Genomic DNA, 13,753 nt, shown 5'->3' on the forward strand with positions numbered 1-13,753 from the left:
ATGCGTACACACATACCCAAGAACATTTAATGAATTTTTCATATTATTTGTGACCAGGTGTGTTCCTGGGAGTCCTGTTCACACACTATACTATGATGATAATCTTAAACCCAATCTTCTATCAACCTTTACACAACCGTAACTTTATCTTATAATTAGCTTTTTAGGAATTTAAAAGGGTCAAGAATGCTGGTAGAATTTAATTCACACCTGTTTTACCAAGAGGTCTCCAATGTTCTGGATTATGTAATTTCGGTCGCTGCCTTCTTCCAAGGACTCCTTTCGCCGCTCCTTTAATTGGAGCAGGAATTGCGCATGCATCTCCAGCAGCTCATCCACACAGGGGAAGAGCTTGTTGATGACTGCATTCGGGAACTGCAGTTCCTCTCTCATGGCTTTGGAGTATACCTTCAGCATTATTTTCAGTGTTCTAACATGGTGCATTTCAGTCTGCATTAGTTCTGGGCAAGGGGAAATACAAAATTATGGGTTATTTATGTGGTGTGCAGTGACCAGTGAGATATAAAAGAGCAGGCTCTGAAAGTCACCATCTTCTGCAAGTGACCAACAGAATTATCAGAGGAACAACAGCTAGATAAACAACCTCCACTGGATTAAAAAAAAAAAAAAACCTACTACTATTCCTTCTTACCAGTATAAACCACTAAGAGAAGTGCTATACTGATCCATATAGGATCCCCTAAACCTCTTCCAACTCTGTCACACAATACAGATTTTTTACTTCCTGAATTTATGGACTTCTGAATATGCTTTTCTGTAAAAATAACAAAAGACAAGTAACTCCTGGGAAATTCTGCTTTAATGCAGTTCACTGTTCTAGATGAACCATGAAATCAGTGTAATCTACACATATTACTTAGAGTAGATGAATTCATCACTACTTCTAACTGCTAAGAATTAGAGACTAAACTGTTTCTGATATCAAGAGTGACAGACAGGACAAGAGAAACAAGAAGTGGGAGTTCTAAGCTGCAGCAAAGGCAGTTTTGTATCAAACATTAGGAATAACTTCCATTAGCATCAGAAGGTTTAATATTGGAGCAAATTATGTAGACGACCTTTGAAACCTTCATATTTCAAAGATTTTTAATAGCACACTAAACCAATAGCTGATGTCTAGGTAGAGCTGATTATATAAGAGCAGACCAACGCTGAGGACTATATGACATCACATCTCCTTACAGCCATATTTTGCTACTCTAGATCTTGCTAGAAGCAAGCTCTTCTGGGGCTGTCCATAAACTTCTAAGGTATTGTATCACTATCAAGAAAAGAACACAACCAGAACCAATGTGAAGTTCCTAAAATAAAAAGTTTTAAAGAAATTATAGTGTTCTTACCATAAATGACATCTTGTCGTTTTATAACTTCTTTCTTTTGCCTCTTTGCATAAGACTGTTCCACTGCAACACTCCAAGACTCCGCCTCAAACTCATGAGCATCTGTTTCTATTTCACTTCGGAGGGATATAGAATATGCATCTAGACCAAAAGCACATTCAATTTCAATAATTAATAACTTGTGTCCCAACTATATCCCTCGTTACCATCATTAACAAGAAAAGTAAATACATCTCAATGTTACTTTAAGGCTGTGTAAGAAACAAAGTCCTGAAAAGCACAGAAGCTTCCATACCTTCCAGAAAAATGGAGTCTGCTGTTGAAGGTGCAAGTGAGACAACATCATCTGAGGTCTGCTTAAATTTTATAAATCCTGAATCCCCTTCATCCATGTCTCCTGAAATTAGTCTAAATGACCAAAGAGATTAGACAAAGGGACCCAAACAGAACATTAAAATATTTTAAAAGTTGCTTGACTTAAATAAATAAAACCAACTACTTTAACAAGCATCTTTCCTATAGTGCAATACAGTTAAAATAAATACATGAAAGCTACCCTTGCACTCGCACTTGAAACATTCAAATCAATTTAGCAACTTGATCATTTAAGTATTACAGATTTAATTAGAGCAGCACGAGCAAGCATTCGACTTCTGGTATGACATTTGAGAAGACATCACTTGCTGACAAGCCTTAGCTACTCCAGAGTAAAAAGGGTACTTTCACTGAGAATGGAGCATAACTGTGGAACATGAAAAGTAAACAACTACAGAAACCCACAGACAGCTTTGAACTTATTTTCATCAAGGTATCCTGCAACTTAAAACACTGCTGCCTCCTACGCTAGTCAGAACCAGCACAACCTTGACTAAGTGATCTCAGAAAATATTCCTGAACTTCAGCAAGTCTGAGGACAAATACAACCATGAAAAAGATATCCTAGACAGGGATACTCAAGCAATCCCCTATCTTACATGATATTTTTGTGGCATAGTGTAGAGGAACTAAAGACAAGGTGCTAATTTAAACCAAAAAAAAATAGTTTGCTGTTTAGGGTATATTTAAAACAAATTTCAGCATTAAAAACTCAATGAATCTCTCTTAAGCTTGAAAACCAACATGAGTCTTGCTTTTCTTTTCACATGGGGAGGGTAAGGGGGAAGACACAGCAGAAAGTAGTGAATTAGAAGAGAAGTAGTTTACTTACCGAAATTTATTAACAGCTTCAGCAGTGTTCAATGAAGACTGAGAATTTCCTCTCTGGGTAATAGTCATACCGAGATTCCGTGATAGTACTGGGGTCCCATCCGGTCCCAGGAGAAGACTTCGGGGCTGCTCCTTCAAGGAAGCGGCTAGAGAGGCAAAAATTGAATTGGTACTCAGAAAATGAGGCGTATACTGCAGATCGCCTGCTCTCAAACCTCTCTCTGACTGTGGACGCAGAACAGACAGGATCTTGGATGTCAAAAGCTCATTGTCCAAAAAGACATTCTCATTCCATTTTCGTGAAAAGGAGCCACAAAAAGACAGCTCAGGATGAGCTGGAATCGCATTGCTTCTGCCGCTGCTTTTTGAATTTGTATTCCCCATGCTCACTACTGGCTGCCCTCAGCCTTGGCACAGTAAAGTGGCCCCAGAGATGCACTGTTTTTATACTACCTGTGATCTTTCTAGAAATGTAAAGCTGCCACTTAACTTACTGTATTGGCTAAATCAGCAGGTCTGAAGTGCAGGAAATTGGTCCCTACTGTGCCCATTTAGTGCGGAAATTGCAAAGTATCTTCTCCTTTAGTAAAACACCAGAACCTACACACAATTATTCACACCCTACCGTATAAGGGCACAGAACATTTCATGGCAAACAAGAAAAATCTGAGATCACATAAAACCACAAGTTCTTTGCAATGCTTACTGCTACACAGTGATTTATAACTGCATGCACACACGCTGAATGTAATAGATACCAGAGCTAAATTTAATTTTAATACTGCAGCTCTTTAATGCTTTTTAAATCTAGATGGACAGTGAGCTGGAAAGATATTTAAAACTTTAATCACTATTACACAATTCATGGAAGCCTGTAATAGACTTATAAAAAATGGATACAATTATTTAGTACTAATGTCTGTAATGAATGATATGGAACAGCAGACAAAATATAGCCTCTCAAAAAAGGAATTTCAGGAAAGTCAAAGATGAAGAAGCAGCCAGGCAATCTTTAACACTTATCACTGACAAGGTCTGCAGGTGCCTTTCTTCCAAGTGCTTTTAAGGACATGGGAATGGAAGAGATCTCACAGATCCCTGAACCCAGGACTCTGCCATCGCAAACAGGCTTTCTCTTAATACCCAGACCAAGCTCCTCTTCCACTTCTGGTCTGGGAGGGTGCTTCAGGAGCATGTTGTTGTAGCAGTTCAAGGGTGTCTTCAGTTCCCAGCCTAGGTTCACCCATCACTAATTTACAACTTCTCTTGTGACAATGCCAGTGTATTCGTCCCCCAAAGTTCCTCCTCTTTACTCTGTGCTCCTCAGCGTGCCTCCATCTCTCCTTCTCCGTCAGAGAAGTACTCACCTCTCCCTTCACACTTGTCTTGTTCTACCAAACACAGCTAAATCAAGGTATTCATGTTTCTACTCATAAAACAGGTTTTTCCAAATTTCTTAATATCCCGTACTCTGCATCTATTTGTCTCTCATTTTATCTTCCTTGAAACAGCTGACGAGAATTGTACGATGGCTGCAGAGAACATTTCATCGTCATTCAATGCCATTACCACTACATCTTGTACCTGCTAGGAATACCTCTCCCAACACCTGCTCAAGTTCAAAATCTTTTGGCTATGCACACAGCTCATTCTCAGTCTGTACCAGTTTGGGTAAACAGAGATACGTTTCCTCTTCTATTGTCCAAGTGATGAGCTTCGAGTTCATCGTCCCAAAAAAGCAGACTGCGCGGATATTGGTAAGATTGGCAAAGGAAGATTTCTTGAACAAAGGCTTAATAATAAATGCCATCCCCCTTCCATTTGTGGAAGCACTGAAATCATCACCCATCAAGTTCTCTTTCTGTGCTGCACAGCCAAGAACATAAAAGGTTTGTTTCCCAATGGCAGGCCAAATCTAAACATTTCCAGATGCAAATATGGGGGAGGGCACAGTTTGCATCTTAAAATGTGTATCTCTTCTATACTGATACACTACCTTTGGCTTTTTTTTGCTGGGCATTACAGTGTGCAGCGTTATACTGTGGGTAAAGACAGAGCCCATGCTATTAGATGTTCCTTTAACTTCCATCTTCTGCTTTTGACCATGGAAAATTAGTAGTGGCTGCCTAGCAGAGCCTGCACCAACAAAAAGCCATTTTCTGAGTTCAATTAGCACTGTCTGCACACTGCTGAGAGTCCGTATCGATCGTTGTTAACCTATCACATCAGACCAGACTGTATACCACAGAGCTGTTTCAACGACAAGCCCTACGGCCAACTTTTCCTATTTTCATTATTCTTTATTGTTTCCTATTTTAGTCTCTGTACTTTCCCCTTAATGCACAAAACCATTCTTGGCCATGCAATCAACCACTTATCTTCTTACAGCAATTATTCCCCTTGTGCTATCTGTTAAGAATTATTTCATAAAGAAGTACAGTTTGAAATGCAAGCCAAACAATACCTAACAAACACACAGGCAAAAGTCAGAGTAGTATCCAGATATTCACCTCAAACATGTTTCTTACAGCCATCAAAGCAACTAAACAGACTGCAAGGCAGAAAATAATTCTGCTCTAGTTACAGTCAGTCACCTCAGAGCCCAAGAAGCCTATTCTGCTAGGCAGGCCTCGAAACATCTACCAATTAAAATGCCATTTAAAATCTTACAACTGTAACTGCGATGGTCTTTTCCAGTAGCAAAAAGCTATTTCAAAGCCTATGCTGCAACAGAGCTGCTCTTTTCTTCTCTTTGCTCCCAGATCCCTTTTCCCACTTTGTTTTAACAAAGATTTATGTTCAGAGCATTAGCGCTAGGTTGTCTTAGAGACTTCTAGCAACCACTAGCTGCAGGCAAGTTTTAAATAGACAATTATGAAAATCTGATGTAAAACAAAGTTCACAGTTCTAGTCTTTTCAGAGGCCAGAGAATAGACAATCAATGAGAAACTAGCTTATTGATCCCTTTTCACCATGATATTTTGAGGTTACACAGCAAGAAGGTATAAAGAAAAATAAAAAGATAAAGAGATAAAAACACACAGGAGATTGCCAGGAGCCTCTAAGCCATTCCCAATAGAAAAAAAAATGAAGCCATCTTATTAAAAGAGACCTTTTCTATACTTCAATAACACCCTGTGTATAGCCTTTAAAACATATTAAAGAAAAAAATACAATTGAACAGATAAGCCTTGAGCACAGAAATCATTCTTTAGTACAAACCTGGGGAAATGCACTGGGACGAACTTTGTGGAGATCCAGAAGGTCTGTGCTGCAAATCTTTCTGCTATAGGAAAAAATACAATGCTGTTACACATACAGACCAACTTTCCAGTCCAAAAGGAATCAATTTTTTCCTGGCATATAACCCTAACTGTAAGCGAAGCTGTATACTGGCTGTCTAAAAGGTTTGACACAATAACAGCTTTGATTTTCCCACATTCCAGAAGAATGGCACAGACATTAACTCCATATATAAAAATTCCATCAGATATAAACTAGACTGAAGTACAACCAAAATGAAGTTACAGTTGAATTAAAGCTATGACCATAAGTAATTTATTAAAGGAAAGCAAACCCTTGAGGTAGACAGCCTTCACCTCCACTTTCTTGCAGTTTAGCTTAAAGCAATACTAACTAAACTAAAACTAACCCAGCCAATGCTTGGTTTCAACCAAAAATAAGACTGGCCCCAAACTGTCTGTGTTAATCTGCACAGCTTTCTCATTCTTACCACACCAGGATATTCCAATTCGGTAAGACTCCATTTATCTAAGATGCAGACAAATTAAATAAATAACACAGTCTGTAATAAATGGCTTTCTGGGAGTCTTGCTCCACTTTGAGGATCTCACTTTTGACTTCATTCCCCGTATCATTTTGTGCTTTCACTCTCTTTGTTCTCTTCAGGAGCAATTTGTAATGGGGTGATTCAAGTATGAAAGTTTGACAGATGGTAAAGAGCAGAAATCAAATATTGAAGTATCAGAGCAAGTGATTGTTTATGCTTAAAACAAAAATGCACAATGCATTGACAAGTCTGAAAAAAATATATATAAAAACAAACAAACAACAAGAAAAAACGAGAACATTTCTACACCCTAAAGAGTTATGTTCTAAATCCCCAAAGGCTGAAAATACTTCCTCTAACCTCCGACTGCCCAGGTTTGAGCTGTTCTGCTCTCTCTTTTCCTCCTCATAGTACTCCCTAACCTGCTATCACGTTCTAAAATCAGAGGCCAAAATCAACAGTCGCAGGTTAAAACAAATTAAAACCCCCTCAAGTATAAGTAGTTATGAGAAGAAGGAAATGATTTTTGAAACTAATACCTGAGGAAAAAATGACAGATACTATCTGAGACCAACCTGTGACCTTACCTGCAATCACAGGCACCATGGTGACACAGATAAAAAATGAGCAGCTTGGCAAGATAGAGAGTTTATCGGAGGTCAAAAATGAAAACACGCATTCTGCATTGCTCAGCTTGTAAGTAATATTGCAACTATCACGACCAAATTCCTCTGCACCCCTCACTCTGTCAGCTTTGAGATGGCACAACCCATTGAAATAAAGTAGTGCAAAAATCAGAGGTACCAAATAGTTCAATTGTGGTCCAAAACAAAAACAACAACAACAACAAGATGACTTGGAGCATTCTTATAAGCATTAGTCACAGCTCTGACAGACACAAGCAATGGTAAGTAGTTTTCAGAACAACAAAAGCATTTCGTTTCTCTCTACATATGTAGTCATAAATTCCTGTAACGACAAGTGAATAATTATTCAGTGTCTTAAGGACGTAGGGCAAGATCCTCTATTGACCTAAACCTGTACACTCACACTAAATTAAACTTACTCTGTCAAGCGTTGTTATTGATAAAAGAACAAATTTTAAAACCCACCTTGGGTCTGATGCTGCTGCATTCAGCCAATAAACTCTTGCAGTTCTTATGGACATTCACTGCACAGTCTGAAACACACACACAAAAGGGGTCAAATTATCCTTGCCATTCCCATCTAGGGAAAGAAAGAGAGAGACCTGACAGATCTCTGAATTTGGAAGAAGTACAGAGCAATCTGAGGTGTTTCAGTGAGCACCCTTGTGCACGTTCTTGTCTTGATTTTATGCCTATAAGGTAGGTAAAGCTGCCTTACACCACTCTCAGTAGCTATTTTTTGTTTGATCAGAAGACCTATCTAATAGTGCTGTGTATTAGCTCCCTGTGCTGCTAAAAGGTGCTTTATGCAACAGGAGAGAATACGCTAGAACACAGGGAAATGCCACAGAAAAGCCTCCGGACTGCAGATGAATCTAAGGACTCGATTCTCAAAGAGCCTACTTGAAATGCAATCAGCTCGCTGATTTCCAAGTGGCATTATCTTTGTCCAGGTGTCAGAACGAAATTTTGAAAACTGACAGAAGAATCAGACTGTGTTCTAACCATACTTCATTTTATTAAAACATACTTCATCTTCCACGCTTTTAATGAACCAAACACAGCCCAAGTAAGAACAAGTATTTGAATACCAGTGAATTTGACTTCCTTTTCCTGCACATAACACAAGGTCTCCTTGCATTCCTTATTCTTCTGGACAGCCTCTGGGAACAGGGTATTAGAGAACAGCAGGGGTCAAGAAAACAGCAAAGAGAAGAATGAGGGACAGAGGAAAGTGGAGGTCACAGGAACCTGAAGAGGTTGAGACTGATATTTAAGAGCAAAGATAAATAAGAAGGGTGACTCGATTCATACAAATAACAGATACCTAACCTCAGAAAACTGAGGGTGTTTTTCCATCAGTAACTGGTGGCATTAGGTTTTATTCAGATCAGGAATGGGGGAGGTACAAAAATGAACTTCACAGTTATTTCGATGAGCTCTTCTCAAACTGGAGAGGCACAGAAGGCACTACACTGAGGAGGACAGAGCTAAAAAAATCCAATTGCCACCCAGACTCTCCCCTTCCTCATCTGATCCTCCATCCATTTCTTTCTCTTCCCTCTCCCAGTCACTGGAACGGCAGGAAGGTGAATTTGGCAGGGAAAAGCAGAAGGGCTGTAGCTCTGCCCAGTGCTGAGAACATGTGGTCAGCTGCCACCCACCTGGGAGGAGTGAGGCTTTGGGTTACCGCAGCTGAATGGGGACAGGAGCACCGCTGCCCCTGCTAAGGGTACCGCAGCGATCAATACCACAGGAAACGAGGCAAACCCACCGGGGTGGGTTCTGGGCTTAAACCGAGCCACATGGAACGAGGCTGAGGATGGTGGGAGCATCATGTTATCCCACGTCACCTTGCTACGGAGTCTGCTGCTGTCCCTGAAGCATTTTGCGTGGGCTCGTGGCAGTGATGGCCTCCGGCCCACTGACAGGCTAACTGAAACAGGGGCCTCATCCAGCAAAGAAACAGGCGAGACCAAGAGGCTCGTAAACATCATAAATGACTCTGTTCAAGACTGAGGATAGTGAAATTAATATATTGTATAATGATAAAAATAAACAGTAATAAGAAGAACACCTCCCTTATTAACGAGATGTTTTCCCAAAGGCTCCCAGAAGCCAGTCTGCAGGCAGTCACCCAGGAGCATTTTATTGGACAACGCATTACAACGCCCAAAAGCCCAACACTGATTCACGCTATGCAAGAGGGAAATGAACAGCTGAAAAAGGGCATACGGATGCATTTTCCCCCAGCTCTAATACCTTCTTGTGGATCAGATACTGGCAATGTCCCATAAGCGTCTTCCAGAATTGGATTCCAGGACAAATCTATGACTCACCAAATATTATGAGTGTTATGACCCTGACCTTTGGTCTGGAACGGTACTGCCCAATAAAATAACTCTTAAAAGGCCATTTGCAAACAACCACAACTACCACTTAGATATGTTGTGATTAATCTAAAATTTAACTTCTGACTTTTTTTCCCCCTCCTCACATATACAGCATTGTGGTGTTTTGAAATGACACATTGAAAAACAACTTTAAAACCGTTCGGTTCAGGCAGGGGCACCTTTTAAGGCTGTTCCTAACGATACAAGGTGTTCAAGTACTGTTTTAATTAAGGATATATCCACTATCTATTAAATTCAGACAGCTGCGGACAGAACAGTTTTCATGTGAAACTAATCATTTTTATGTTTTCAGATGTCTGACACTTCCGAGATCAAAGAGAACCTGAGCCTTACACCATACAAGGTTATTACTGCCTCTTGGATTGACAAAGAAAACATTCACATCTGAACAATTTGCATATGAATGATTAACATAGAACATAAAATCCAAATTTAAACAAAGATGCGCAACACGGTAACTGAGAAACGTTTTAGGCAAGTACAGCATTCCAGAAGAAGCAGAGTGACTTTATGATAAATCTCCTCGGGGAAGAGGAGGAGTCTCACTTGAACTTGAAGAAGTTTCTGTATTTGGTAAATCCAGGTCATGTACCTGCAGGAACTCAGAACTCATTTAACTTTGTCCCACTGGCTTTGGTGACCGGCGTTCACTTATTTTGCTAACACGCCTCACCGCGCAGAGGCAGAAACCCCAAACTGGAAGGGTGCAGGGTGACAAGATACTTCACATTCGGACACAGAAACAGCCCACGCGAGAGAACAACAACGCTAAATTATTCAGCTGCAGCTTCCCTCCTGCTCTCCCAAAACAACCTATAACCCCTTTCTGGCGGTGTCTGTTTTCATTGTCAAAATGTCACGCGGGGGGCGTGGTGGGCTCGTGTCACTCCCAGCACTGCAAGTTCAAGGGGGGTTGGGGTTTTCTTTAAGCAAAGAATCCCAAGCCGGAACAAACGAACAATGGGTGTTTGTTTTTCTAAACAATACCAAGGAAAAATAACGTGTTATACTAAAAGAAATATGAGTACCATTTCAATTCTCTCATGCTCAACCCTTCCCCCATTCGACAGGAACACTACAGGACTGAAGCAGCAACTATGACAATCATAAAAGGTATTTAAAATATTTCATAGGTAAACATTAGGTGGAACTACAACACACCATGTCTGATGGCTCCTGTTTGAGAGCCACAGTTCATGGGTTTATTTTTATACCATACCAAAGAGAATTTAACTATTCTCTTTATAAAACTGTAAATAATAATAAACAAATAATAAAGACCACTAGAAAACACTTTGAAAGGGGCTGCACCAAACCGCTGGGAAGGAACGGTTCCTTCTCTTGGTTTTACAGAGAAGACACACGGATACTACAGAAACAAAACCACAGCACAAAGTCTTCGAGCAACATTCAGCAAGTCTGCTTATTTCTCAGAGCAGCGAAACCAAATGCAGTAGCAGGAACACTCAGAAAGGTATTTCACTTTTGAATCTGTCCCTGCTTCCTCGCACTTCCCCTGAAATCCCGAAATCTGTCACAGGCCCCAGCTCGCACGGGGGTTTCCTCTCCGGCACACAAAGCTGAGCCCACAACCTGATGATCTCTCCTCTCCTTTCCATCCCATGCCTGGGACAGGACGTATTTCCAACCGGTCATCACAGCTGTGGGCAAGGAGCCATATGCAGTTTTCACAGTTTTTTTTTTTTTTTTTTTTTTTTTTTTCCCCCAATAGGTATTAAGGTATTTAATGTACTTCTCGGGCACTTCTCCCTGCTGCAGCCCCACCAGTGTGTGTACAACCGAGGAGACAAGGGGCAGGATTTCACCACCACAGCCTAAGGATGCTCTCAGGCCTCCCTGGGACACACACCGAGCCAGCTCCACACGACGCCGGCTCTCCTCCTGCCCACAACAACACACGCTAACATTTCACCTCCCTTAGCCTCCCCGAGAGGTCTCTGAGGTAAAGACCAGATCCCCACGAGCTGCCTCGTCCCCCAGATTAAGCCTTGAGCTGCTCACGCCGGGGACAGCTGTAAACCCCCAAGGATTTGTCACGGAAAGGACGAGGCGAGCCGTGGGTTTCCTCCACGTCCCCCGACGGAGCCGGGCGTTGTGTAACTCTGCCCCGCTCCCCCTCCGGGGCTGCAAACCCCGGCCCGGTGCCGCCGACCCGCTGAGGGCTCTGAGGGGACCGGGGGGTGCCCGGGGACCGGGGGGGAGGGGGGGGGGGCGGCCTCACAGCGCCCAGGGGGGAGCCCGGTGCCGGGAGCGCCTGCTTGAGGCCGGTAAAGGGGAGGGTGGGGGGGAGCCGGCATCCTAGGCTCGGGGGGGCGCCGACGGGCGCGCTGACAGCCCGGTCTCTTACCGGACTCCCCGGGGAGCCTCCGGTTGCACTCTCGATCCTGGGAACGGCCGCCACAGCACCAGGAAACGCCCCCGTGTCCCGGAAGGGAAAAGATGCGGAGGGCGAACACCTGCGCTTGCGCGCCGCCGCCCCGGCGAAGGCAGGGCAGGGCAAGGGAAGGGGGAGGAGGGTACGAGACCGAGCCTGGAGGGGCTTGGGACCTTCCATAGGCTTGGGACCCCCGGCCCCGGCCCGTGTTTTCTCCTCAGAGAGCCCGCGACCACCTCAGGGAGCTCGCTCCCCTCAGCAGCCCGCGCTTTCTCCTCAGGGAGCTCGCGCCCCCCTCAGCCCGCGCTGTCTCCTCAGGGAGCCGCTCCCTCAGGGCCGGGAGCCCGGAGCCCGGCTCCCTACCTGAGGAGGGGGCCAAATCGGCCCTCCCCAAGCCTCAGAGCCGAGCCCGGTTCCCCCTGCCTCATCTCTAAACACCCGGGGACTCACCGAGGCACCTGCCTCCCGTCAGCGCCTGACGGCGGCGGGGAACAAAGACTAAACAGCCCCTTAATAGATGGGACGCAGCATCCCGAGTGATGGCTTTAACGCGGTGCTTTCACGTGTCCGTGCAGCGCCGGGGATTTACTTTAAATAGGGAATTCATCATTAAAAGCCCGGTGGGATTTGCCATTCAATACGAAGTGTTTACAGCAGCTTCTGCCAAGGCGGCGTTGGGGTGCCAGGCGGCTTGGCAGCGCGCTCGCTTCCTAACCAGCCTGGAACTGCTCGTGCCTGCAGCCGGCCTGGGCTTTTGTAAGCGACCCTTGTGCAGACAAACAGCGAAAGCCAAGGAGATGCTGCTTCGCTATCGTCAGATTCATGCACTGGCTTGTATAACTACAGTGCTGGAAAAAAAAAAAATAAAAATTCCCTGAAACTGAGGCCAGAGGTTTGATGTGGTACCAGCGCAGTGCCACTGAAGAGCTCTGTGGAGGGAGGAAAAACTGGAGCACCTCGTGACCTAACCTTGCCTCCTGATTTATGATTCACTCTGAGGACTTAAAATACCGATCTCCATCACAGGTTTGTCATATTTTAAGTTGTGCACGTGCAATTTGCCTGTCAAGCTTGAAAATGCAACATACGCAATTACAAAGCAAACTTCCCTCTCGAAATCCGCCCTGCAGCTTTCCCGCGCTGCTTTGAAAAAGCCTGACACCATTTTGGCTGGAAATGTGCTGAAATCCTAGACTACCATGAGACCAATATTGTCTCTGGTTTCCACACTGCGACCTACTTCATCGATTTTTTTTTTTTTTTTCATCTAATATTTGCAAGCTTTTCAGAAACGTTCCCTTTTGTTCTGGTGCTGTACAGGACTAAGTACAAAGAGGTCCCAGTCATTTACTGGGGCCTCTCAGTCCCGATAGAGACATAAGCATTAAATGAACCAGTTTGGGGGTAAACAGCTGGCTGCCACTCTGTGACAGATTAATCCTTAGACACTTCAAGCTTTGTGCTTCACTATAATATAAAAGTAAAGCATTGCAGATTGCCCAACGAAAGCTTTCACAGAGAGAACATGCTGTGCTTGTGCGGCTGGCCTCAGGGCATCTCCACAAAATCAGTGCAAAATCTGGCACAGCAGCCAGCTGAAATACTCCATAGCTTAGAGCTAAGGCTTGGATTGCAAAGAAGAGAATAGCACCGCACCGGCTTTCTAATCCTGTGTAATTCTCTGTAATAATAAAACATTTCTTACTGAACGAGTAGCAAATAGATTACTGTCACACGGCCTTATGTATCTGTCAGGCCAGGTGTACGAGACACTGAGGTTTCATCAGGAAATGCAAGGAACAGCGACCTGGAAATGTTCCAGACAAAGGCGATACTGTCCAGAAAGGAGAAGAAAAAGAAAAGCAGAAAAGGAGAAGCACTGAGAATATATTTTTCTGCTTCTCTTTCTAAAACCTCAACAGTTGCAGTGAGTATTCGGT

The 13,753-nt window shown here is 43.3% G+C and overlaps 1 protein-coding gene across 3 annotated transcripts in view; it reads right to left on the reverse strand.

Annotated features, from left to right (window-relative positions):
• Positions 1 to 13,753, reverse strand: part of ARHGEF18 (Rho/Rac guanine nucleotide exchange factor 18) — a 49,559-nt gene that overhangs the window by 17,649 nt on the left and 18,157 nt on the right. For all 3 annotated transcript variants that reach the window (XM_035348002.1, XM_035348001.1, XM_035348000.1), the window contains exons 11-16: positions 7,470 to 7,537; positions 5,790 to 5,853; positions 2,569 to 2,713; positions 1,657 to 1,769; positions 1,362 to 1,502; positions 211 to 461 (exon numbers count right to left, since the gene is read on the reverse strand). In XM_035348002.1, coding sequence (XP_035203893.1) covers positions 211 to 461; positions 1,362 to 1,502; positions 1,657 to 1,769; positions 2,569 to 2,713; positions 5,790 to 5,853; positions 7,470 to 7,537 — 782 coding nt within the window. The remainder of the gene's footprint in view (positions 1 to 210; positions 462 to 1,361; positions 1,503 to 1,656; positions 1,770 to 2,568; positions 2,714 to 5,789; positions 5,854 to 7,469; positions 7,538 to 13,753) is intronic.

This window comes from Oxyura jamaicensis, chromosome 28 (genome assembly GCF_011077185.1).
Source record: "Oxyura jamaicensis isolate SHBP4307 breed ruddy duck chromosome 28, BPBGC_Ojam_1.0, whole genome shotgun sequence".
Taxonomy (NCBI): domain Eukaryota; kingdom Metazoa; phylum Chordata; class Aves; order Anseriformes; family Anatidae; genus Oxyura; species Oxyura jamaicensis.